The sequence below is a fragment of the Montipora capricornis genome, chromosome 7 (assembly GCF_036669925.1).
Source record: "Montipora capricornis isolate CH-2021 chromosome 7, ASM3666992v2, whole genome shotgun sequence".
Taxonomy (NCBI): domain Eukaryota; kingdom Metazoa; phylum Cnidaria; class Anthozoa; order Scleractinia; family Acroporidae; genus Montipora; species Montipora capricornis.
The window spans coordinates 19637015-19649514 of NC_090889.1; the positions used below are offsets into that span (position 1 = coordinate 19637015).

The following is a 12500-nucleotide window of genomic DNA, read 5'->3' on the forward strand; positions in this document are numbered from 1 at the left end:
CAATATACTGTACTCAACTCACAGCCATTGTGGTGCTTCTTTTCCTCATGGGACGAGAGCCCATCAGAGCTGCAGCGAGGTTATCCATCCAACCTTCCTGGCGTGCCATGCGCTGATCAGACTTAACACGTGACAAGACGCTCTCGTCCTGGACAATCAAGAGAAAGAAAATGAAATCACCGAATTAAGGAATGCGGACTTTCTTTGAAAGTTACAAGGGCTCGGAAATTGCAAGTCCCGCTCTGATGGCTAAAGTTATCTTATGTCTGCGCATAACCCTAGGCTCTGGGAAACTCTATGTAGGAGAACATGCGCCGTGGGGTTCTTATAGCCAAAAATTGGCTATTTGAACCTTACTGTGCCTGCTCACTCCTCGTACTAACATGAATGCACCAATCAGACACGCTTTTTATTGTTCTCCAGGGAAACCAATGAGAAGACACTTGGTGTAAGGGTTCCTCAGAGCCCTCATGCGCAAAAGAGAAGAGCACTGGGGTCAAGATTGGATTTTTATTGGTAGTTTTCACGTGACGTCATCGCCGCCAAAAAGCCAGCCATTGGTCCTTTTTGTTTTTCCACTATCACTTGTCATCGCACCATTGTTATCTGTGTCTCTTACGGTTGGTTGCAAACCATCCATTCTCGGATACAGAAACACAAAGAAAGAAAAAAAAAAACAAAGCAAGAAAACAGACATGAAACAGTAAACTGAAGACACGAGCTAACGAAATATACAATATCTTGCCAAGGTTTTGCAATGACCTGAACACTCCTAACTTAACTGTTACTAAGATGAATTTTCTAGCAATACTGGAAGCTGATGCACTATGACTTACATCAACATCTTTATTACACTTGCCGAGTAAAATGACCAAAAAAACCTCAGGAAAGTTACTTCGAAAAAAAATGCAAATGACAGTAAATGTCAATGCTCGTAAAACGGGACAAAATGCGACGCCGCATTTGATAAAACGAACATTTCAACACGAACACGTGGTGCACGGGTGTTGCGCATGCATCACGAATCGCTCGAGCAGGCATCCTGCACATGCACGCTTGTTGCATCTGCACGCGTTGGATTTGGATTTGGATCACTCGATTTTCATTTTTCAACGCGGCAATTTCAATAAGCGCAAATAAATATTTTCGGCCGTAATGACTGATCGCAAGCCTTCTAGGGCAGAGGTCTTACCTTGTCAGCTAACACATTCGTCATAGCAGTGCTTTCAGTCGTCTGTTTTTCTTGTAAGTCGGCCATAAGAGCGACGGATATTTCATCCTGGAGTTTGTCCTCGTTCACGCCTTGTGTTAAGAGTTGAGCTCGCTTGTTCTCGATCTGTAGCACAAGAGCGTCTTGGAGAAACTTTAAGTGGTGCGCTCTGCTTTCTGCGATGCGAGCTGCATTAGCCTTCTTTTCTTCCTGTTAAAATCAGAAAACAACTGCTTTAGTTTAAATTTATTCGTTTCTCGACAACATACGACAACCGTTGAAAGAAATGGGCTCAATTTAACTAATACTTTCACAGAAAATATCCACCATGCCTTATATCAATGTTGTTTCCTACACAGCAGGGGAACAGGGAAGCAGTGTTGGCACAGTGTTGATAGCACTCGCCTCCCACCAATGTGGCCCGGGTTCCATTCCCGGATCCATACTGTTCATACTGACCGTATTCATAAATGGGGGCCAAGAAATTATTCGTTTGTCTTTATGCTAATCATCCTCAGTAGCCTCACTTTAGAGCAAAATTTCTTTTAAATTTTGTTCGTGCGAACGAGGCTAGTGAGGATGATTAGCATAAAGACAAAAGAATAATTACTTAGCCGCCATTTATATATGAATACGGTCTATGTGGGTTGAGTTTGTTAGTTCTCTACTCTACTCCGAGAGGTTTCTCTCTGGGTACCTCCGGTGTCAAAAGAAAGTTCTATTATTATTATTATTATTATTATTATTATTATTATTATTATTATTATTATTATTATTGTTGCTTTGATGAACCAAACGATGTTTTTGAAGTTCATATTTAATCAAGACATGTTTCGGATGGAACATCATCCATCGTCAGTTGTACAATGAGGAATAAAGTGAAGTTGTGCAATAAGTAGTGTAACAAAGTGAGATATAACATGAATAATTAAGGATGAAGGAGAGAACAGAAAACAAACCAAACTATTTAAGCTAAGAAACAAGAATATTATTATTATATATTATTATTATCATTATTATTATTATTATTATTATATTATCATTATTATTACTACATTGTACTCAATTTCTTGTAGCTGATTGGCTATAAATCTCCAATCAAATGTAAAAATCACGCTATGTATTTTTGTCAAGGACACCAAGGTTGATTATCACTTTTAAAAAAATTCCTAGTTTTTCAAGAACAATACTTTTCTCGATTGATTCTCTAAAACAATCATTCGATTAACTTTTGTCGTACGAATAGAAATGTTGCGTAAATGATGTTACATTGCACTAAAGCTCTCTTTTATTTGGGGGTCAGCTCTAAGCTATCAAGGGGCTCTTGGTAAAAGCTGAGAAAACATTGAAATACCCAGTGGAAGTAGCAGACTTTAACTCTTTACACAATGGAGCTGTGCTAAATAAAATTAAAAACGGGTCTGGCTTTTTAGGCCTCTTTGCAACTGTCCAAGTTGCTCTCATAACTGAGAGTATTTGTTGCTTAGAAAAAGCGATTGTCACATTACAACTGACCTCTGTTTGTAAGTCATTAGGTACAGCTTGCATAGCATCTCTGACTGCATCCATCCTCCAAGCCTTTCTCTGATCAGCGATTTCATCGATTCGGTTTTGTCGATCCGATGCGTTTAAGTATCGCGCAGCCGCTAAAGCCTGTTGATCGTTTTCGGCTTTTGTCAGAAGATCCGTCAAGGCCTGCGGGGATAACAGAGGAGGAAGAGGAAGAAATACATCGTTAAGTGTAACATTCGCTGTAATAGGGACTTCAAGTTAAAGTGTAAGATCTATACCACGACCACGTCGACGAAAACGCCACCTTAAAAATATAATTTTGCACTATCGCAAGTCTTTCGCGATTATCACATCTCGGTCACGTTGTACAATGTGCGTGAAGTGTCCTAAAAATGAATTGGTACGCGCGCTTTCAGAGCAAAAAGAAAGAATGAATGGTTCACATTTGAATGCCTAAAATTGGTTATTTCACGTTGTTAAGAAGAGTACCGTAAAAGTTTGTGCTAAAACACTTCTATTTCCTCTTTTAACCAATGAGATTACTTTTTTAAATAAAATAATTAGGATAGTACGCGCACTCTCATTGGTCAATAGCTGTGTTTAGATGAGAGTATGGAAATACGGCTGTGACATCACACGAATTTTGATTGGTTATGTATTGTCAGACGCGCGTTTTGATTGGTTGGTAGGAAATACAAGAATGTGTCAAGAAAATCTGTTTCAATCAAGAAGTAAAAAAAAAGCATTTTACTTCATTTGTTGAATTATCTTTGAGATATATATTTTATAAAAGCAGTAGAAGACCATTTTCCGTGTTTCCATAGCCTCATCTAAACACTCGGGGGAGTTGGGAGAATTCTTGACAGTTATGCAAACCCTCGGCTGCGTCTCGGGTTTGCATAACTGTCTCGAATTCTCCCAACTCCCCTTCGTGGTTGCCGTGGCTGTCGTCGTTACTTAGGCCCCGTCCACACCTCTCCAGATATTTTTAAATCCGCAACTTTTCTTTCCGGATTCAAAAATATTTCCATCCACACGAAGCGTATTCCCTTCCACACGTATCTGAAACGTATCCGGATTCACTCTTGACTAGTACTCAGGACTCCTCAAGGAAACTCAGGTAACAGAGCATGCGCCATGAAGCCCTCGGCAGCCATCTAGAGTATTGATTTCACAGTAAGGACCTGGGCCCGGTTCCTCGAAAGCCGATTAACTTAATCCAGGATTAGCGTAAACTTTTGTTTCACGTTTTCAACTTTTTGGTGAAAGTTTCTTTTGCTTATTTTTGTTTTTCAAGATTGACGTCTTCTCATGTAAAGTTCTGCCGAAAATCTGCGTTGAACAGCATTTGGGAGTAGAGAAATAAACTGCTTGGTTAATTTTTAATCTTAGATTAGCGTTAATCGGCTTTTGAGGAACTGGGCCCAGGGCTCGATCTTGGCGGATTTGGCGTTCACAATGTTCCGGATTCAAAAATATCCACTCTGGAGAGCGTATTCAAAAAGTTGCGATTTGGCCAGCGAATTCGCCGGATACGTGTGGATGGAAGGCATATCCGGAAAGGAAAAAGTTGCGGATTAAAAAATATCAGCCTTGGCGAAACGAACCTCCTGCTCTGAAGTGTGCTTTCTCTCAAGTTCAGTCAAGATGGCTTCCTGAAATAGTGCCAGTCCGCCTTGCTCCATATCAAGCGCGTTTCGTTTGTCGGCTTCGCTATCCTCAGCCTGTTCTCTCAGCAGTTTTTCTTCCAGTTCTTTCTGCGCATTTTCTTCTGATTTTCCTTTCATCGCGGCACGCCGTGCCTTCATCGCTGCAATTCGATCCCGAGCAAGCTGCTCCTGTCGGGCTCGATCCTTTTCGTAACTGTAAAGACAACCACACGATGTTAAGCCACGCGAGATCCTCGCGCGAGGCAATTATAGCGTGAAGTCTTTAAGAGGGTTGCACTCAATAGCCAAAGGCTAATAAACATGTGGTCCTCAATTACACCAGACTACATTACGGGGAACACCGTGACCTGCCCTTATTGACAAATCGGTGGGATATTTAACGTCCCACAGAGTTTGTGAACAAGGGTTGAGAGACAAAACTTGAAAGTCTGACTATTTGCGGATGTAATTACAAAGGCAGTACTTTCTCCTCAGCTGTTTAAAGACGATAAATATAGTTCTAAACAGAGTTAACTGAATAGAGTGTAATGTGAAGTGCTCCATAGGAGCTTTTCAGGGCCAATGAAACACAACAACGAAACGACAGAACAGAACAACAACGTACAACAACAACAACTATTAAGAATCCCAACTGGCCGGAGGCAAACCAGTTGGCTATTTACAAGTGCAGCTGGGAAGTTGAACCAGGGACTACCAGGAACAAATTCAACAAGACGCCTCCAAAGGCGTATCCGTGGAATGCGCAAACAGTTGACACAAATTGTCCACTTACAGTGAACTTCAAGTACAGGTAAACATCGGAAAATGGCGAGAGATTACCAGAAAGATACATCTGTAATATAACTTGAAGTTGTCTGTTGTAAAAACTCATTATTAATGTTACTAAATTTGCAAATGCAAACAAGGAAGCCCTAGTAGCGGGTTCTCGGGATACGGGATCTTTCATTTATTTATTTTTTGGAATGAGACTTTATTTAAATCCTACAGTTTTACTTCCTTCCTTAACTACGTTCATCCAACAATTACAAGATCAGCCTTAAATCTTCCGAAAAACTTATTACAGATCACAGTTCAACAACTTATCATACTGGTCCAGTTGTTCAAAAGCCGATTAATGCTAATCTCAGGTTAAAAATGAACAAACGAGTTTTATTCTCTACTCCCAAATGCTGTTCAAGGCTGATATTCCGTGAAACTTTACATTAGAAGAAGTCAATAAGCAAAGGAACTTTCACCAAAAAGTTGAAAACATGAAACAAAAGTTTACGCTAATCCTGGATTAAGGTAATCGGCTTTCGAACAACCGGGCCATGTATTCGAATTCCGGTTCCGTAATCCTGGTTTAGTTTCTTGCAAACTGTTTAAATCTGCCGTGGCGAAGACAAGAAGACAACATGTGAACTCCATTTCTCAGAATGCTCAAAAATGTAAAATTCCGTAATTGCGAGTTCTATAGTCCAGTCCAAAGTTCTAATTTTACAATTCCATAATCTTGATTTCAGTATTAGAGTAACTTGGTACCAAACGTTTCACAATAACTTGAAATCTCGTCAAGGAAAAAGCTTAAATCCAGTAGTCCAGTTTCGGTTGAAATCGCCAAAACTCTTTCTGTTATCGATTCAAAACTCAGCAAAAGCTACAAGTAGTAAATAGTTCTCACAAACTACAAAGGTTCGTCATGAACCTCGAGCTGAACAAAAAACTATCGAACACGAAAACAAAAAACCCTAGTGATCACTTCTCGAGAAAACACTGTCTAGTTACTGCACTACCACACGTACGCAATGCGCTCCTACTTTAAAAAATATCCCGTATCTCCTCAGTCCCCCCACCCCCCCACCCCAGCCAAAAATCCCATATCTCCGCTATTTTTTTACCTAAGTTTTCCCGTGTCCTGATCGCTTTTCGGCCTTTTGGCTAAGATTAGTTTCTCGGCCAATGGCTACGGTCAAGTACCCATGTACTAACCTACGGTACTTTTGTCAGTGCCGTAAGGGGCAAGCACAGAACAGTTTCGGTTGTTTAAGAAAAACAACCGACACTGTTCTAGCTCAGAGTACACGCTTAAGCTTGTGGTGAAAAAGAAGTTGTAAATGATCAACTTGTCAGCCTTGAAGTTAAATGTTTCTCGATTTGCTTTTATTTTCTTCAATCGTTCTGCGTTAAGTACTTTACTGAACCACATGTCTTCTCAGGGGGTATCTAGCAAAGATATCTACCATGACAGTCATGACACTGTAATGATTTACGATACCAAAACAATATCGTGTACCACAGTTGTTAGTTACGTGTCGATCAGACCGAATCTTCATCATCCTCCTTGGTAAACCACGGGCATTACCCCACCCTCTGTGCTTCTGACAGCTTTCCAAAACCAATTTGCATTGAAGTTAATCCCTAGGGTTCCGGCGGGGTTAGTAACAGGATGGGAGACGTCAAAAGATGCAACTTGCCGTCAGGAACGTACGACCAAAAATTCTATTTTAATGCCCAAAAATGCGAACTAAGCAAAGTACAGATTTTGTTAGCCTGCCTTACATGTATGCAAAACAAATATTGACGCAAAAGTAAATAAACAATGATATGTAGTTTTTAAGGAGAGCAGAAGGAACTTTCGATCGAGAATAAGACAATTTGCGAGATGAAGACATCATAAATTTTGTGCCACGAATATAATACAAGTTACCATCAGCGAAAAACATTTCGGGAGATTTTTGTTACGTTCAATCTGAGTTCAATTTTTCTATCGTACTTTTGGTCGTACAAGTAAAATCACAAAATCGAAAGTGACATCGATTTTAGCGGCCGCCTGTGATCAAGTTACCTTGCGTGTTTAATACTGACAACTCCGGAAACAAAGGATGCATCTGTGACAAAATGACGGCAAGACACCGGGTTTTTGTTAGTTTACTTTTTTTCTTTCAAGTGTTATAAAGTTCGACAAGGTCTATGTGCGAATTTAACATAAAGATCACAATCGTTGATGCTAGTCCAAGTGTCAGCTGAAGTTAAGCTCCTCCGAATGAGGTTAGTATTTGGATGGGGGACCGCTGCGAAGTCCCCGTGACGGCGGTAGCTAATTCGTTTTTTTTAAACTTGATTTCATTTTTTATCTTGTTTGGCCGTTGAAAGCTATTTTCTTATTTTCTTTCTACCTCAAAACGGCGAACAAACTGGTTCCCAAGAAATATTGGAGTACGTATTCGTTCTATGCAAAATGCTTCTAATGAAGTATTCGTTCTATGCAAAATAATAATGTTCACAGTGGAACACACAAGTACGAAGCAAGATCTAGAAATAACATAGAAAATTCTCCTTACCTTTAAAGCTTGCCTTTCTCAAAGAAAAAGCATCTATCCACTTTATCGAATAGTTAAATACTGAAACAATCATAGCGGGCGGAAAGATTCTATTATAAATCTTTGCTTTCACCAACTTGACGGAAGTGTGTCCCGGTGGCCGAGTGGTCTAACGCGCTAGCAGAGAAGAACGTGATGGCTTGGGAAGTATAGGCGTTCTCCACGGGGCAGGGAAGTTTGGAAATACCGGAGGGAATATAAGTCAGTCCACCCGATCGGAACTTAATTCAATATCCGTGGGGTATGCACATTTGTGACTACCAACAAAAAAAAGAATTCAGCCCGGTTTTAAGACGTGGATGCCTTCGGCATTCCACGTAACGAGTGGTCAGAGCGGGTCTTGAACCCAGGATCTCCGGATCTCAAGGCAAGCGCCCCAACCACTGGGCCACACTGTCTCCTCTGTGACACCAGTCGTGGCTGAGGAGCTTTTGCTAAATGAAATAGGCCACAAACCTGGAGGCCTCATCTAGTTTGCCTTCCTGCCTCAGTTTTCGTTCCTGCAACTTTAGTTTCAATAGTTTGTTGCTTGGCCAATTAGCGTCCCAGCGCTAGAACGACTAGACACTTAAATAAAGTTCCTTTCCTTCCTTTCCTTTTTTGGGTCGTGTCCTACCTCATTGAATGGGCTTCAGGGGTGGCCAAAAGAACAATAGAACGAACAAAGGTAACAATGGGTTTAGCAGAGAAAACAATAGGAAGTACGACACTATAAAGCCAATAAAATGTTGCGTTCAACAAGAGGTACGACCCTACCCCCTTTTTTCCTATGTTTTATCTTTTTCTAAAAAAACAAAAGCTGGCATACTTTGCTTCTCTAGCCGCTCGTTCTTGTTTGGCCATTCCAAGCAATAAGGCTGCGGTATCAAAGTTGTTTTCTTGTTTCAGTCGTCTCTGCTCTCGCCTTAGTTTTGCAAGTTCAAGCTGGCGTTTTTTCTCACTGTTGAACCGCGCATCTTGGTCGCGAAGACCGCGCAAGAGCGCCTCTTTCTCTTCTTCAAACTGAGACTAAAACGAGAAGAAAGTCCTCAATTACAAGGTAGTCAACGGAATAAAAGGTAAAGGTGAAGTCACTGTTTACGAGCCAGAAGGCCCATTAGGCCGACGCTTATCTCCGGTTTCCGTAGCATGAAGGGACTCGGAGTATTTCTACTCCCCCCTGGATGGGATGCTAGTCCATCGCAGGGTCACCCCCGGCAATTTCGCCGGTACCCATTTATACACCACAATGTCCCCGAACAGGACCCGAACCCGGATCGCTCGATCCCGAGTCGAGCACTCTAACCATGAGGCCACCGCGCCTCCCAGTCAACGGAATATAAGTCAGCAATTCAAAAGACGACAGTGAAATTTTGCTCTCTGCTTCCTTCTTCAAACTGGTTTTCGGCAAGTATAGCGTGCTGTAAGAACATGTCAAGAGTCCCAACTAAAAAGTCGGTGAGAAGGGAGAAGTTGGTTGCTGGGACGAGCAGGGGTTTGTTCGCTAGCATACCTGTAAATCATTCAACAGTGTCTTGGTAGTGACTTCCTCTGTATCCGTCACAGTCTCCTCGATCAAGTGATTTAAAACTTGTTCATCTACCGCATCCACTCCTTCGGCTTCCACCTTCTCTAAAGCGGTCATCTCCTCCACGCTCACTTCCCCGCCTTCCTGTTTCAGTTTCCGGAGTTTCTCAAGTCGTTCTTGTAAGCGCTGCTTCTGCTGCGCCTTGGATTCGCCCATTAGAGCTCGCAAAGCTGCGTCATGCTTCATTCCTTCGCCAAGAAGCCTGAAATATGTTCATTAAATTTAGTTCGTCCTTACATAAGAACCTGTTTTAAGCCAAATTACAAACCACAAATTCATAAACAAAAGAAAAAATAGCGTAACATTAAAGAGTTTAATTTGTTTTTGTAAACAGTGACTTTCGTAATTGAGGTTGAATTGACTGTGTTCGAGCTCAATCATTTAAAAAATTTGAAACACCGTGTGTTTCTAAAACACGGTTAGCAGAAAAAACCAAGAGGAAAAAGAACCAAAGAATCTTGTCAAATCCATACATTACCTTTAAAAGTTTTTTTTTCCTGCATGTTTCATTCAGATTATGCTAAGGTTAACTTTTACAACCAGCAACGAGTACTTAAAAACACATTTGAGAAGATACCAAGCAGTACATTGGTGCTTGAGAGTTACCAGGCACGTGTCTTGGCACGTGTAAGACACGTACCTGGCTCGTGAAAAAATTCAACGCCCAAAGTAACCAATGCTTTTCATGTGAACACCCTCACGGGCACGTATCATAGTGGTAGGACTGTAAGGGATGTGTAACACCACAAAATGTACAATACAATACATACAATACATACTTAATTGACCGCTCCCCATAGGGGCTTTTCAGGGCCAATGAAACACAACAACGAAACGACAGAACAGAACAACAACAACAACAACAACAACAACTAGTAAGAATCCCAACTGGCCGGAGGCAAACCAGTTGGCTATTTACAAGTGCAGCTGGGAAGTTGAACCAGGGACTACCAGGATCAAATTCAACGAGTGGTCAGAGCGGGTCTTGAACCCGGGATCTTCGGATCTCAAGGCAAGCGCCCTAACCACTGGACCACACTGTCTCCTCTGTGACACTAGTCGTGGCTGAGGAGCTTTTGCTAAATGAAATAGGTCACAAACCTGGAGGCCTCATCTAGTTTGCCTTCCTGCCTCAGTTTTCGTTCCTGCAACTTTAGTTTCAATAGTTTGGCCTGTCTCTCCCTCTCCGACAATGCTGCCCACTCGGCAGCTCCCATCTGCTTCATCAGGGCTTCACTCATCAGTTTATCCTTTAGTGCGTCATATTTCTGCTCCAGGGCTTCTACCAGTTCTTCCTCAGCCGACTCTTCACCACTAGCGCGAGCCTGGGCTCTTTTCAGTCCCAGGACGCACGCGGCGAGGTTGTCGTACCAGCGCTCTTGACAAGCCATTGTGTGAACACTTTGAAGTTGCTTCAGTGTCATGGGATTCTAAAACAAAGAAGCATGCTCAAAATATATAACCAACCACTCCCTAGATGGATTCCGTGTCTATTAATAATTACTCTATTAATAATTTAGTCGCGTTGTTCAAATTTTTCACATCGGTTAATTATAGTGTATTCACATTGTTTAATTATTTCTATTAAAAATTAACAATTCCTCAAAAGCCAACCTACGATTTCATTTTAATTTCTTGATTAAGTTGATTTGATCTCTCTACAGTGTCCACAAATAGTGCCTCAGCTCCAAAAACAGTTGTCACTTAAAATAAAGTTCAAGTCCAAGCTAACGATTTAAGCAAAAAGCTTTAGCATCCAATATTGGTTCTAGGGGCTGAATATCGTCAAAAATACTTAGAAGTCTTTGCTTACCTACTGTTCACAAACGTGAAGTGACTTATAACGCTGTTTGGGAATTTTATTAGCGGCGCGTGTTATTTATTATTTACTATTATTATTATTGTTATTTTCACTTTTTAAACAATTTATTATTGCTAACATAGTTAACAAAGCTTACGCTTATACTACCCACTTTTAAGAACTAACGCTAATTACGAATTTACATTACATTCACAGCCAGCTAGATCTAATTACAGGTATGGTTGATAACATAGACCCATAATAATTTGTACGGATACATTTATATATCTGTATAACTAACTGCAGACAGCACTGTTTGGCCTTCTGGGCCTCAACAGTGCAGAGCTGCTGCCTAAATTGGAGTTTAAGCTTAAAAAGCCACCCCAAATGTCCCACACATGTGGTACATCTAAGTCATGCCAGAGTGCTCAAACTAGCGAGTTAGTGAGCATGCGCAACTGCTAGCGGCAATGACTGATCCTAGCAGAATGCTCAATTTGGACATGAAAACAAAATCTTTATAATGCCACAGAGCTAGATCAGTATATGTATATATAATAATATTATATACCTGCTACTTAGCCGCTGAGAAATATATTTAAGACAGCATGTTTTCCCATTTTTTGTGATGAACTTCTTATTCTTGTTTTATTAATTATACAATCAACAGCAGGAAGTAACGGAACTTTAAATTATATAATAATTTCGTGACGTTCCTGAAGCTTTTGACCATGATCAGATCTTCTGAGTGGATACCATTTCCAGTCAGAATATCCAGCAAATGAATTTACCAACTACAAACACACAGCTTAGCCAGGTTACCTTAACAGCAAGATCCCTTATAAGGTATTCTGCCTCTTGATCCTGGCTTTGCTGGAGAGCAGCCAGTAGTGACACTTCGGGTTCATTCGCTTCCAGATCCCTTCCCTCTTGGGCAGCTTCCCGAGCTATTTCCTCACGACTCAAGGCAAGTTTTAGGCTGACGCCTTCTCGTAGTATTGTCTCTTGTTCATCAACAGTTTGCGACATTTCCTCGGGTCCAGACTCTCGCCATTGTTTCCTGAGTTCCTGGAAAGCAACGGTAGATGACATTTTTGCTCGAAAGTGAGCCGACTTCAAGTAAGTGTCAACATTGTACTTGACACTGCATTTGAAATTAGTATTAGTAAAGTACGTTCCATCTCTAGTAAAACAGTATTTTTCATTGTACTGAGGTATTTATCATATAACCTGTCGGGATTTGGTAGCAACAATTAGGAAGGGAGAAGTGATCCTCGCAGTGCATATGACAACACACTTATTGACTTAGTTAGGTTTGACCAGGCAAAGGTGCTGCGCTCGGTCGGTACTCCATAACCGCGAGCAAAATATTCCCCGTCCC

The 12500-nt window shown here is 41.1% G+C and overlaps 1 protein-coding gene across 3 annotated transcripts in view; it reads right to left on the reverse strand.

Annotated features, from left to right (window-relative positions):
• Positions 1-12500, reverse strand: part of LOC138056374 (trichohyalin-like) — a 49716-nt gene that overhangs the window by 5000 nt on the left and 32216 nt on the right. For all 3 annotated transcript variants that reach the window (XM_068902159.1, XM_068902157.1, XM_068902158.1), the window contains exons 24-31: positions 11942-12187; positions 10420-10748; positions 9244-9520; positions 8560-8759; positions 4330-4585; positions 2726-2905; positions 1193-1420; positions 23-148 (exon numbers count right to left, since the gene is read on the reverse strand). In XM_068902159.1, coding sequence (XP_068758260.1) covers positions 23-148; positions 1193-1420; positions 2726-2905; positions 4330-4585; positions 8560-8759; positions 9244-9520; positions 10420-10748; positions 11942-12187 — 1842 coding nt within the window. The remainder of the gene's footprint in view (positions 1-22; positions 149-1192; positions 1421-2725; positions 2906-4329; positions 4586-8559; positions 8760-9243; positions 9521-10419; positions 10749-11941; positions 12188-12500) is intronic.